The sequence below is a fragment of the Orycteropus afer genome, unplaced genomic scaffold (assembly GCF_000298275.1).
Source record: "Orycteropus afer afer isolate SDZICR_OR568_19922 unplaced genomic scaffold, OryAfe1.0 scaffold00193, whole genome shotgun sequence".
Classification (NCBI taxonomy): Eukaryota; Metazoa; Chordata; class Mammalia; order Tubulidentata; family Orycteropodidae; genus Orycteropus; species Orycteropus afer.
In genome coordinates this window covers 4,971,084-4,985,629 of record NW_006921780.1, presented here as the reverse complement: position 1 = coordinate 4,985,629, position 14,546 = coordinate 4,971,084, and the positions used below count along the sequence as shown (strand labels likewise).

General features: G+C 43.8%; 1 protein-coding gene across 1 annotated transcript in view; it reads right to left on the bottom strand.

Moving 5' to 3' along the window:
• VANGL2 (VANGL planar cell polarity protein 2) overlaps nucleotides 1-14,546 on the bottom strand; it is a 32,508-nt gene that overhangs the window by 6,488 nt on the left and 11,474 nt on the right. Inside the window, exons 3-5 of the mRNA XM_007947714.2 lie at nucleotides 5,483-6,090; nucleotides 4,581-4,717; nucleotides 3,956-4,091 (exon numbers count right to left, since the gene is read on the bottom strand). Of these exons, the coding sequence (XP_007945905.1) occupies nucleotides 3,956-4,091; nucleotides 4,581-4,717; nucleotides 5,483-6,090 (881 nt within the window). The remainder of the gene's footprint in view (nucleotides 1-3,955; nucleotides 4,092-4,580; nucleotides 4,718-5,482; nucleotides 6,091-14,546) is intronic.

Here is a 14,546-nt window from a genome sequence, read left to right as displayed (position 1 = left end):
GGTCATGATGAATGATTTTCTTGATATGTTGTTGGAGTCTATTGGCTAGGATTTTGTTGAAGATTTTTGCATCTATATTCATGAGGGATATTGGTCTGTACATACACGTTTTAAGGAATCAAACATTGAAGAGGGTGCCTAAAATAAGGGGGCAGAATGAGAGTGGAGAAGAAAAGGAGTAGAAGAATAAAGAGCAGGGAGGAGGTCTGTGATGACAATGTTTTAAGAACTGAGAAGTGTGATGAGCCAAATTCTCTGCACTTGGGAGTCCAGAATAAAATAAAATCCACATGGCCTAAGAGCAGGACAAGCTTGAGGTGACAGGATATGGTGTGGTAAATTACTTAGTGTGGCTTTTCTAGCCATAAATCTTTGTAAACTCTGTGGTAGAATTTGCTGTGAGCACCTGAGGAGCTCCTGATTGTAAAAGTTATCCACCTGGGGTATTTCTGTTGGGCGCAACACAAAGCAATGTTCCGGGAGGTTCCTGCTGTCTCTCAGATACTTAGAATTCTGATGTTACGATTGGTTAGTTTGGTCACTCTGCCAGGCTCAAAAGGAGGCCTCCTAGAAGCAGACAAAGTCTCTTTCTGACTGCTTGTTGTGGAAGACGTGCTGCTGAAAGAGACACGCCTTCCTGAAAGAGACACGCGCTGCTGGGAAAGAGACGCAAGAGACACACATTGCTGAGTGAGACACTGAGGGGCACTCACTGTTCAGAGAGAGACTGTGAGAGACTGCTAGGAGAGAGACTGTGGGTTGGGAAAGAGACTGAGCATTTTTCCTGAACTTGAATTGTAGCCTGGTGCTTCCCTAATAAACACCATAATCTGTAAGTTTTGTGTGGCCACTGCAGTGAATTATCGAACCCAGGAGAGAGGTGTTGGGTGCTTTGGGAGGAACGGTTGGCGAAAGGGCTGAAGGGAGGCAGCCTGTCTGGCCTTGCAGTAATAGGCCTTGGGCTATTGACGGTGATTCTGACTTGTTCTTGTGGGGTTAGAAGAGGTCAGAAGATGTGGCTTCCTTGCCTTTTTTGCACAGGACAAGGAAAGGATATGAGCCCTGTGTGCACAGGAACTTGGAAACCCAGGAACCTGAAAACTTCAATTAGCCTGGGCTCTTTGGTTTTTTCTTTTTCTTTTTTTTTTTTTTAGTTTCATCAATAAATCACTTTATTTTAAAGAATGTTGTTGTTGTTGTTATGTGCCGTTGAGTCGGCCCCAACTCATAGCGACCCCTCCTTGGGTTGCCAAGGCAATATCACTATGGAAGTAGATTGCTCAACCTTCCTCAGGAGTGGCTGGTGGGTTTGAACCGCCAGCCTTCTGGTTAGCAGTCAAGTGCCTTAGGCACTATGCTATGAAATAAGTTACAATTAGTTACACTAAGTAGAATTACTGAACAATATGAGTAGTTAGCAAAGATGTCACTTTGATGACTGAGGTACACCTGATCCAAAAATATTTTCAGTCACCTCATATGCATGTGAAAGCTGGACAATGAACAAAGACCAAAGAAGAATCGATGCATTAAGGTGTTGGTGAACAATACTGAATGTACTGTGCACTATACTGTAATGTGGACTGCCAGAAGAATGAATAAATCTGTCTTGGAAGAAGTACAGCTAGAATGCTCCTTAGAGGCAAGAACAGCCAGACTGTCTCAGGTACTTTGGACATGTTATCAGTAGGAACTAGTCCCTGGAGAAGGACATCATAATTGATAGAAGGCCAGCCAAAAAGAGGAAGACCTTCAACAAGATAGGCTGACACACTGGCTACAACCAACAATGAGCTCAAATATGGCAATGATTGTGAGGAGGTGCAGGGCCAGGCAGTGTTTCATTCAACTGCTGTACGTAGAGTTGCTATGAGTCAGAACCGACTCCATGGCACCTATAGCAAGAATAAGTAAATGTGTGGAATCTCTGGGTGGCATAAATGGTTAAATGTTCTAGTCTACCCAGAGATGCTTTAGAAGAAAGGCCTGGTGGTCTACTTCCAAAAAAACAAAGTAGCCACTGAAAACCTAAAGGAGCATGGCTCTACTCTTGCCACACATGGGGTCACCTCCAGTTGGAATTGACTCAATGGTAACTGGTTCAGTAAATGTGTGGATCTATGTATGTCTTCAGTTTCTCTTTGTATTCTTTTGTTTCCCCTGAGTTTCTCAGTAAAGTTCCTCTTGAAAAGATCCCTATGTTCTAGGTGAACCAAAGGAAGAAGTTTCTCCTTGTAACATGTAATGAGGGAAAGAAAGTACCCCTTAGAAACCAAGAATGGTGGTGGCAACACAAGAGACCGAAAGGCCCTAGTCAGAGCAGAAGATACGGGGACTGGAATGGAAGGCGCTGGTTTCTTCCCTAGAGGGCCACTTCTGAGACAGCTTAAAATATGCCAGAATATCACAGAAATAGGGTTGGGGAATCTATCTTTGATCTACTGCAGGCACACCAGCCATGTGTAAGAACAGGGTAAGGGTCACCTTTCCCTTCTCAAAGCATGGCGTTCCTATGAGAGAAGAGCCAGAGAGGAAGGCAGACAATCCAGTCTCTCAGAAGGAAGGAGAAAGCATTCTGCTCCTCCCTGTAGAAATCCCCGTAGACCAAGGCAAAGAGCTGGCAGCAGTAGGCACCCAGAAAGATCCTTTAGACGTGACAAGAACACACAATAGCATGAGCAGGGAGAAGTGAGGATAGCATTTAAAATTTATCACAACAAAGGCACTAGAATCTCATTTTTTGCAGGCATAATATGCTGGCAGGAGGCCTGGTGTAGCCTCAGTCCTTGCTGTTGCTGGTGAGGCTCAAATCCTTTATTGGGCTCTTACCCTCAGATGGTCAAATGACTTCTTTAAAGTGTTGAAGAGAGGATGTCTCTTTGAAGACTCAGGTGAGCCTAACCCAAGATAATGCATATGAAAGCTGGACAATGAATAAGGAATACCGAAGAAGAGTTGATGCTTTTGAGTTGTGGTATTGCCAAAGAATACTGAAAGTACCATGGACTGCCAGGAGAATGAATAAATCTGTCCTAGAGGAAGTGCAGCCAGAATGCTCCTTGGAAGCAAGAATGGCTAGAGTTCGTCTCACCTACTTTGGTCATGTTGTCAGAAGGAACCATTCCCTGGAGAAGGGTCTCATGCTTGGTAAAGTGGAGGGTCAACGAAAAAGGGGAAGGCCCTCAACGAGATGGACTGACACAGTGGGTACAACAATGGGTTCAGGTATAGCAAGGATTGCGAGGCTGGTACAAGACCGGGTATTGTTTTGTTCTGTTGTAAATGAGGTCGCTATGAGTTGGACGACACCTAACAACAACAACACCTCACTGTGGTAGAGAGAATTCTAAAGAGGCTCCTCCCAAGATTCCCCTGGTTATTCAATCAAACACTCTAGGTACTGTTTAAAAGGATTCTGCAGATGTAATTTAAGTCCCAAGTTAGCTGACCTTAAGATACAGAGATTATCCCAGTGGGCCTGATCCAATCACACAAGCCCTTTAAAAGTAGAGTTTTCTCCAGCTGGTGACAGAAAAAGAAAGAGACATGTTCCTGCTGGCCTTGAAGTAAAAGTAAACTACCATGTGGCAAACTGCATATGGGGGCCTTGTGCCAAGAAATGAATTCTCCAAACAACAAAGAACTTGGAAAAGGACCCCCACGCCTCAAGGGAAGACACCCTGGATTTCAGCCTATGAGACCTGAGCAGAGGATCAAGTTAACCAGAATCCATCGAACTGTGAGACAACAAATGGGTACTGTATTACAGTCTGCATGTGTGCTAACTGGCAGCAACAGAAAACTAACACACACACACACATCCCACCACCCATCTCATCATTGCTCTTCTGTTTTCAGCAGTTACAGAAGCCCCCTGGCCTTTCCCTCCCGTCTATCCACACCCCATAACCCACCCCACAACACCCGTCCTGCTCCTCTGCTCCCCAGCACCCACCTGGCCCTGCGCTTGCGCACCCTCCGCTCATGCTCAGCCTCCTCATAGTAGTACTCATTGTGGCTGTTGTCCCGCCTCCGGGCTGCCGCTGCAATCACAGCCCGAGACTGGCCCGTAGAGTTGTTGGTGCTGTTTTCTGCACAGGAGCAGGGTAGAGAGGGGATGGTCACATCAGAACATGACTTTACTTCCCACATGGGAGCTCTGGGGACAGCAACTTGCCATCTGCCATGTCCAGAGAAAGCTGTTCCCACACCCATCCCTCCAGGCCACCTTTGAGAGCGGCCCATGGGAAAGCAATGAGAAAGGCACTGGGAAGGCATGAGTTCACACAGGTTACTCCCTGGTTCAGGAGGCTCTGGAGCTCAGATGGTCAAATGGCTTAGAACCAGGGCTGATGAGCAGACACAGGAGCCAGACTGGGGGACACATAATAGCATAAAGGGGCAGTGAGTGGAATCAGTAGCCTAAGACCAGCCACCTGGACTCAAGGAAAATGACAGAACAGAAGGGGTTGGGACGAAGGAAAAAGCAAGGGAAGAGGGGAGAGAAAGAACAGAGAGGAGGTGGCTTGGAGTCCTGCCTGGGGAGACACCAGGAGGGGCAGAGGAGCAGGGCTGCTCACCCTCTCCGAGGGAGTACACCTTGAAGCCAGACACTTTCTTGGCCAGGACGGACTTAGGCAGGTTGAGGAGGGCAGGGTTGTAGACAGGGAAGTCATGGTAATACTTCTCCAGGATCCACACTGCCACGCGCTGGATGCTGTGGGGGAGACAGCAGGAGGGGGAGGGAGAAGGGACAGACAAGGGGCACAGGGGAAGGGACACATCAGGGTAGGCTGACAGGGCAGGAAAGGACACAGGACAGGGACAAGCGGCTTCAAAGAAGCCTAACTCAAGACCTAAGGTCTACTTACCAGGCTCTCAATAGGAGCCTTTTCCAGGACTGGGCCTGCTAGTCTTTCCTTGCTGAAAGACTTGCTGAAGCCCAGGGGAGAAAGGGCATTGGGTCTTCGTCCCCAGCCAAGGGTCACCTCATGCCTGCCCAGCATCCTCCCCCTTCGAGATTCTCTCAGGATCCAGGAGAAGCTACTAAAATGCTGGATGACCCAGAGGGCATCTTGCCCACAATTTATGGAATGCTAAACAATTCTCCTATTATTCTTCCTTTGGGGCCCCCTCCTCTGGCCAGCTCACATCAGTGACCACTCACTGAGTACTCACAAGAAGCTGTGCCTCTAAGAAAGGGCTAGAAAGGGATTTCCAGCCCCAGTTCACACCCACACCTTTCTCCCCTTTGGCCCATTCTCACTGACATAAATCTCTAATGGCCTGTTTCATCCTCCTATCTCCTAATTCCCACACCATCTTGCCCCAGGAGTCAACACATATCCTTTTAGAACAAGGAGCAAATAGTGTTGAAATCACACTCCATGAAAAGTATTCAATTCCTTCCCATCACTACCTCCTGCCCTAACAGGCCTCAAAGCTGCCCCACCTGCACCCTACCTGCTCCCAGACATCATACCTGAGGTGGCCGACATTGTAGAAGCGGCTGGCCCCATCCGTGGAGCGCACAACCTTGAGTGTGAACTGCGGCTGGAGCTGGCGCAGCTCCAGCAGGACCACAGCCAGGTAGTGCACGAAGAGCAGGGCATCCACCAATGACACGGCAAACTGCACCACACCCTGGTAGCTGCGCTCCCGCGCATCCAGGATGCGCACGCCATAGAAGAGCCAGTAGGAGACGACGAGCAGGAAGACGAGCACCATGAGCAGGGCACGCAGCACAAAGACGCGGGGCAGCGAGGCCTTGGGCCGGCGGAAGAATAGGGCCCAGCTGCCCAGCAGCAGGATGAGCAGCTTGAAGGCCACAGAGATGAAGAGGCCCTCACAGGCTGTCCCGCATGGCTCCAGCTCCTCCCGCCACAGTAGTGGGGGCAGCAGTAGGAACGCCAGTGGCGTGAGGAAAGACAGGAGTGCCAGAGTGGCTCCTGCTGCCACTCCCAGGTGCCGAGAGCAGTCCAGTGGGACACTGTCTTCCATGTCCTTGGCGATGCGTGTGAGGTCATCATGGGAGATGCTGTGCTCTGATGTGCCTGTTACTACTGTTGTTGTTTCCCCCCAGTTGTCATCCTATGAGCAGGAGGGGGCCACCCAATGGTGAGAGGAAGGGGATAGATGAGGAGAGAGAACAGATATGGGACAAAGGATGAGGGAAGAGAGGCAGAGAGAGAAGCATGGGAAAGGAGAAGGCAGAAAGAAGAGAGGGTAATAAACAAATATGCAATCATTCAAGTATTTATTGAACTCCACTGTGTGCCCAAGCCTGGCCTCTGCAAATATCAGAAGTATGTTGTATTGTTGTGGTTACTGTTAGCTGCTGTAGAGGTGGTTCCCAAGTCATGATGACCCCATGCACAACACAACACAACACAACATGACCTAATTCTGCACCATCCCTATAATCAGATGTGGATCAGGCTGTTGTGATCGAGTTTTCACTGGCTGGTTTTCAGAAGTAGATCATCAAGCCCTTCTTCCTAGTCTGTCTTTGACTAGAAGTCCGCTGAAACCAGTTCAACATCATGGCAACACACAAGCCTCCACTGATAGACAGGTGGTGGTTGCACATGAAGTGCATTGGCCAAGAATTGAACCCAGGTCTCTCATATGGAAGGTAAGAATTCTACCACTGAACCACCACTGCTCCCTATCAGAAATATAAACTCAAACTCACTGCCCTCAAGTCAGATCCAACTCATAGCGACCCCTCCTTGGGTTTCCGAGGCTGTATCACTACAGAAGTAGATTGCCCAATCTTCCTTCCCAGGAGTGGCTGGTGGGTTTGAACCGCCAGCCTTCTGGTTAGCAGTCAAATGCCTTAGGCACTACGCCACTAGAGCTCCCATCAGAAGTATAAGAGTTGGTTATTCAGCCACAAAGAGAAATGATGTTCTGACACATGCTATGACGTGAATGAACGTTGGAAATATTATGTTGAGTGAAATATGTCAAACAAAAAAGGACAAATATTGACAAGAACAGCAATAATGATAGCACAACCTGAAAAATGTCATCAATGTCCCTGGGCTGTAAACATGGAAGGTGTTTTGCTAGTGAATATCTTTGTGTGTATAAGTTCACCACAATAAATGTTTTTAAAAAAAAAAAGGACAACTATTGTATGATCCCATTTATAAGCAGGAGCTCTGGTGGTGTAGTGCCTAAGGCATTTAACTGCTAACCAGAAGGCTGGCAGTTCAAACCCACCAGCTACTCCTCAGAAGGAAGACTGGACAATCTACTTCCATAGAGATACCACCTCAGAAACCCAAGTAGGGGTCGCTATGAGTCAGTACCAACTCGACACAGTGAGTTTGGTTTTTATATATATGCAAAGAAAACTACTGTAAGAAATGGAAGAATATACCAACCATGCTCATGGACTGGAAGACTTAACATTGGGAAAATGTCAATACTACCCAAAGTGATCTATAGATCTAAAACAATCGCAGACCAAATTTTAACAGCATTCTTTAACAAGATGGAAAAGCTAACTACCAACTTCATGTGGAAAGAAGCCCCAGATAAGTAAAGCATTACTGAAGAACAAAGTAGGAGGTCTCACATGCCTGATCTCAGAATCTACAGCCACAGTGGTCAAAACAGCCTGATACTGACACAATTACAGACATATAGACCAAGGGACAGAACTGAGATGCCAGACATAAATCCATCCACCTATAGGACAACTGATCTTTGACAATGGGTCAAAGTCCATTAAATGGGGAAAAGACATTATCTTTAACCAAAGGTGCTGGTGAAACTGGATGTCTATCTGTAGAAAAATGAAACAGGACCCATACCTTACACCACTCACAAAAACTCAAAATGAATCAAAGACCTAAATAAAAACCTAAACTATAAAGATCATGGAAGAAAAAATAAGGACAAAGCAACAGGCCCTAATAGATGGCATAAACAGAACACCAAACATAACTAAAAACACATAAACAGCAGAAGATGAACTAGATAAGTACTGTTGCTGTTAGGTGCCAGCTAGTCAGTTCCAACTCATAGTGACCCTATGTACAACAGAATGAAACACTGCCCAGTCCTGAGCCATCCTCACAGTCATTGCCATGCCTGAGCCCTTCATCATGGCCACTGTGTCAATCCGTCTCATTGAGCATCTTTCCCTTTTTTCGCTGACCCTCTACTCTATCAAGCAGGATATCCTTCTCCAGGGACTGGACTGCTGATCTGACAATATGATCAAAGTATGAGAGACACAAACTGGCCATTCTCACTTCTAAGGAGCATTCGGCTCTACTTCCTCCAAGACAGATTTGTTTGTTCTTCTAGCAGTCTATGGTACATTCGATACCACAATTTAAATTCATCCGTTCTTCTGCAGTCTTCCTTATTCACTGTCCAGCTCTCACATGCATATGAGGCTATTAAAAATGCCATGCCTTGGGCCAGGTGCACCTTATCTTCAAAGCAGTATCTCTGCTCTTTAACATTTTAAGAGGTCTTTTACAGCAGATTTGCCATATGGAATACGACCTTTAATTTCTTGACTGCTGCTTCTATGGGTGCTGATTGTGAATTCAAGTAAAATGAAATCCTTGACAACTTCAATCTTTTCTCCATTTATCATGATATTGCTTATTGACTCAGTACTGAGGATTTTTGTTTTGTGTTGAAATGTAATCCATATTGAAGGCCGCAGTCTTCGATCTTCAACACTAAGGGCTTTAAGTCCTCTACACTTGCAGCAAGCAAGGTTGTGTCATCTACATATTGCAGGTTGTCAACGAATCTTCCTCAAATCCTGAGGCCACATTCTTCTTCATATAGTGCAGCTCACTCAGCATACAGACTGAGTAACAATGGTACGAGGACAACCCTGACACATACCTTTCCTGATTTTCAACTATGCAGTATCTGACTGACTCTTCATCTATGTTCAGGCTCCTCATGAGCACAATTAAGTGTCCTGGAATTCCCATTCTTCCCTAAGTTATCCATAATTTGTTACAATCCACACAGTCGAATAATTTTGCATAGTCAATAAAACACAGGTAAACATCTTTCTGGTATTCTTTGTTTTCAGCCAAGATCCACCTGACATTCAAAAAAAAAAAAAAAAATTACATTAGTAATGATTATCTCTGGTTCTACATCTTCTTCTGGATCCCACTTGAATTTCTGGCAATTCCCTGTCTAAGTATGTTGCAACCATATTTTAATTATCTTCAGCAAAATTTTACTTGCATATGTTATTAATGATATTGTTCAATAAATTCCTCATTCTGTTGGATCACCTTTCTTTGGAATAGCACAAATATGGATCTCTTCCAGTTGGTTGGCCAGGTAGCTGTCTTCCAAATTTCTTGGCATAAACAAGTGAGTGCCTCCAGTGATGCATCTCCTCTTTGCTGAAGTATCTAAATGGGTATTTTGTCAATTCCTGAAGCCCGTGTTTTTCACCAATTCCTTCAGTACAGCTTAGACTTCTTTCAATATCACTAGTTCTTGATCATATGGTACCTCCTGAGATGGCTGAATGTCAAACAATTCTTTCTGGTACAGTGACTCTGTAAGGAGTTCTGGTGGTGTGGTGCCTAAGGCATTTGACTGCTAACCAGAAGGTTGCAGGTTCAAATCCACCAGCCACTCCACAGAAGGAAGACTGGGCAATCTATTTCTGCAAAGATTTACTGCCTCAGAAACACAAAGGGAGTTGCTATGAGTCAGAATTGACTCGATGGCAATTAAGTTTAGTTTCTTTGGAAGTGACTCTATTCCTTTCATCTTCTTTTGATGCTTCCTGCATCATTCAGTATTTTGCCTAGAGCATTCTTCAATATTGCAGCTTGAGGCTTGAGTTTTTTCTTCAGCTCTTTCTGCTTGAGAAATGCCAAACATTTTCCTCTCTTTTGATTTTCTAACTCTGGGTCTCTGCACATCTCATTAGAAAACCTTACTTTGTCTTCTCAAGCTGCCCTTTGAAATCTTCTGTTTGCTTCTTTTACTTCATCATTTCTTCCATTCACTTTTTTTTTTTTTTTCCATTCATTCTTCCAATCAAGAGCAAGCTTCAGAGTCTCTTGTGACATCCATTTTGGTCTTTTCTTCCTTTCCTGTCTTTTTAATGACCTTTTGCTTTCTTCATGTATTATTTCCTTTATATCACCCCACAACTGTTCTGGCCTTTGGTCACTGGTATTCAATGCATCAAATCTATTTTCCAGATGGTCTCTAAATTCAGGTGGGATATAATCAATGTCATATTTTGGCTCTTGTTGACTTGTTTTAATTTTCTTCAGCTTCAACTTGCATATGAATAATTGATGGTCTATTACATAGTTAGCCCCTGGCCTTGTTCTGACTGATGATACTGAGCTTCTCCATTGTCTCTTTACACAGATGTAGTCGATTTGATTCCTGTGTATTCCATCTGGTGAGACCCATATGTATATTGAGATCCACTATTTATATTGTTGAAAAAAGGCATTTGCATTTAATAAATCATTAATTGGTCTTACAAAATTCTATCGTGATCTCTGGCATCATTTCTATCACCAAGGCCATATTTTCCAACTACCAATGCTTCTTTTTTGTTTCCAAATTCACATTCCAAACACTAGTAATTATTAGTACATCTTGATTACATATTTGATTAACTTTAGACTGCAAAAGTTGGTAAAATCTTCAATTATCTTCACTTTTGGCTTTAGTGGTTGATATGTTAAGTTTTAATAATAGTCATATTAACTGGTCTTCCTTGTAGGTGTACGGCTATTATCCTATCACTAACAGCACTGCACTTCAGTACAGATCTTGAAAAGTTCATTTTGACAATGAATGGGATGTCACTCCTCTTTAAGTGGTCATTCCTAGCATAGTATATCATATGACTGTCCAATTCAAAATGGTCAATGCCAGTCCATTAGCTCACTAATGGCTAAGATATTGATTTATGCGTTCCATTTCATTTTTAACAACTTCCAATTTTCCTAGATTCATACTTTGTACATTCCACATTCTGATTATCAACCAATGTTTGCAGCTGTTTCTTGGCTTTTTCAGTACATCAGCAAATGAAGGTACCGAAAGCTTTACTCCATCAACACCATTAAGGTTGACTCTACTTTGAGGAGGCAGCTCTTTCCCAGTCATATTCTGAATGTCTTCCAAACTGAGGGGCTCATATCCTAGCACTATATCAGACAATGTTTCACTGCTATTCATAAGGCTTTCAGTGGCCAATTTTTTCAGAAGTGGACCTGACCATGTCCTTCTTCCTAATCTGTTTTAGTCTGGAAGCTTCACTGGAACCTGTCTACCATGGGTGGTGCTGATGGTACTTGAAATACCAGTGGCATAACTTTCAGCATCATAGCAACATGAAAGCCATCACAGTACAACAAACTGACAGAGAAGTGGTGCTAGGTAAATGGGACCTTCTAAAAACTAAATATTTATGCTCATCAAAATTTTTTGCTAACGTACCAAATGTGAATGACCAATATGACAGCAATGAGGATGAGAAAGACATAGAGAGGTACATGGGAGGTACAGACAACAAATATGAACCCTTTTGCATATACAGTACTGAGTTCTCAGTGAAGGTAAACATGGGTATATGGATGGATAGATAGGTGGACAGGCTAAACGATTAGCTATGTCTATGAAGGAGGGAGTGTATCCAGGATCATATATAGGGTTGGCAGACAATGGTCCTATAAGTTTATGTGAAGGATCAGAATCCCCAGGAATATAGTACAACTGACAAGGGGCTAGCTTATGGTCACTGCTTGGTCACAGCCAGCTACCCACAGCGACTGAGTAGTTGATCCTGAGGGCCTGGGACCATGGTCACAGGGGACATCAAACTCAATTGGCATAACATACTATGCAAAACATTGTTCCACCTCCTACTTTCGTGAGTAGTGACTGGGATCTTAAAAGCTAGCAAGCTGCCATCTAGATGTAACAATGGGTCTCTCCTCGTCAAGAGCAAAGAAGAAAGCAGAAAAACAAAATTAATGGAAACAATCAGTCCCCACGACTGGTACACCATCCGATCTGCAACCTATACAAGTATGAGACCAGAACTAGATGGTGCCCGGCTACCACTGTCATCCACTTGGAAGGGATGTAGGAGATCCTGGATAGAGAGGGAGAACAATGTGGAACAAAACTCAAAATCATTTGGAGGGGGAAAAAAAAGGGGGGGGATGGTTGGGACCAGGTTTGCTGGTCCAATAGAGCCTGGTGGAACCACTGAGACTATGGCCCCTAGCTACCCTTCAGGTCTGGAACTGAACCCACACCTGTGGTTTCCAGCCAAACAAAGTACAGGCATGTGAGTTGAACATTTACCTCAAGTAGACACACACCCTTGAGAGAACAATCATGGGAGAAGGAAGGGCAGCTTATGCACAGGGAGACAGCTTAGGGGGCAGGAGAGTATGGAGGGATGGACACTGGGAAGTGGTACCATGGGGAGGAAGTTGGAGGGGAGCTGTTGCATTGTGGTAAACTGTGGTCAATGACATGAGACAAAGTATATGTGAACTGCTGTATCGAGAGTGAATTTGCTCTGTAAATCTTCACCCAAATCACAATTAAAAAAAAAAAAAATTTTTTTGCTAAGATACATCCAACAAAGGTCTAATCTCTAAAAAGTTATAGAAAACTTTAGTATCTCAACAACAAAAAGACAAACAATCCAATTAAAGAATGGGCAAAGGCTGTGAACAGACACTTCACCGAAGAAGACATTCAGACAGCTAACAAACACATGAAAAAATGCTCGCGATCACTAGTCTTTTAAAAAAAAAAAAAAAATCACTGCCACTAAGTCAGTTCCAACTCACGGCAACCCCCAATGGGTTTCCATGGTGGTAAATCTTTACGGAAGACTGCCCCCCATCTTTCTTCCACAGAGCAGCTGATGAGTTTGAATCACCCACCTTTTGCTTAGTAGTCAAATGCCTTAGGCACTGCACCACCAAAGCTCATTAGTCATTAGGGGTTTGAACCACCAGTCTTCTGGTTAGTAGTCAAATGCTTTAGGCACTGTGCCACTATAGCTCATTAATCATTGTTGTTGTTATGTGCCATCGAGTCAAACCCGACTCATCGTGACCCCTCCTTGGGTTTCTAAGGCAGTAACACTATGGAAATAGATTGCCCAACCTTCCTCCCAAGGAGTTGCTGGTGGGTTTGAACCACCAGCCTTCTGTTAGCAGTCAAATGCCTTAGGCACTGTGCTACCAGAGCTCCCATTAGTCATTAGAGATGAAAATCAAACTACAATGAGATATCATCTCATCCTGACAATAATGGCACTTATCCAAAAAAACAGGAAATAACAAATGTTGGCTAGGTTGTAGGGAAACTGGACTTCTTATACACTGCTGGTGAGAATGTAACATTGTACAACCACTATAGAAAACAGTATGGCACTTCCTTAAAAAGCTAGAAATGGAAATACCTTATGATCCAGCAAACCCACTCCTAGGTATATACCCTAAGAAATAAGAGCCGTGATACATACACATATGCACACCCATGTTCAATCCAGCATTATTCACAATAGCAAAAAGACAGAAACAACCTAAGTGCCCATCAATAGATGAATGGATAAACAAACTGTAGTACATACACACTATGGAATACTATGCAATAAAAAAGAATAACAATGAATTCACAAAACATCTCATAACATGAATGAATTTGAAGGACATTATGCTGAGCAAAATAAGTCAAACAAAAGGACAAATATCGTATGTGACAACTATTATAAAAAAAAAAACAAGAAGAAGAAAAGGCTTACACATAGAAAAAAATTTCTTTTACGGTTACCAGGGACGGAAGGGAGTTGTTGTTGTTATGTGCCATCAAGTAGTACCCGACTCACAGTGACACCTCCGTGGGTTTCCAAGGTGATATCACTATGGAAGTAGATTTCCTAAACTTCTTTCTGAGGAGTGGCTGGTGGGTTTGAACCACCAACCTTTTGGTTAGCAGTCAAGTGCCTTAGGCACTATGCTATCACAGCTGCCATGGGAGGGGGAGGAAGGGAAAATTCCTAACTATATAAAAGACACGTGTAACTATGGTGAAGGCAAAGGCAATGCACAATATGGGGAAAGTGAGCACAACATGACCAAGGCAAAGTAAGACACTAAGAGGAATACAAGAATAAAGGGCAACTACAGTAATTAATATAACAGAAAATCCTGCAATAGTAGTATTAACAATGGATAATTGTTCGATAAATTAACAATAATTTATAAAGTATACGTAAGTAGATAGGTACACTAAAGAGCTATGGGAGGGTACAAAGGAGCACACCCACAAGTAGATTTAAGTAGGGTTGTAGATATTTCTACATATGTAATTGTAGGTGCCACATGTACATTAATATTGACAATGGAACACAGAAGGGGCACAGTCATGGAAACTTCTTAGAAATAACCAAACAAGGAGTTCCGGCAAGATGGCGGACTAGGCAGAAAGACTGCACAGACCCTTTTCAACAAAGAAAAGGGAAACCAATTAACACAGAC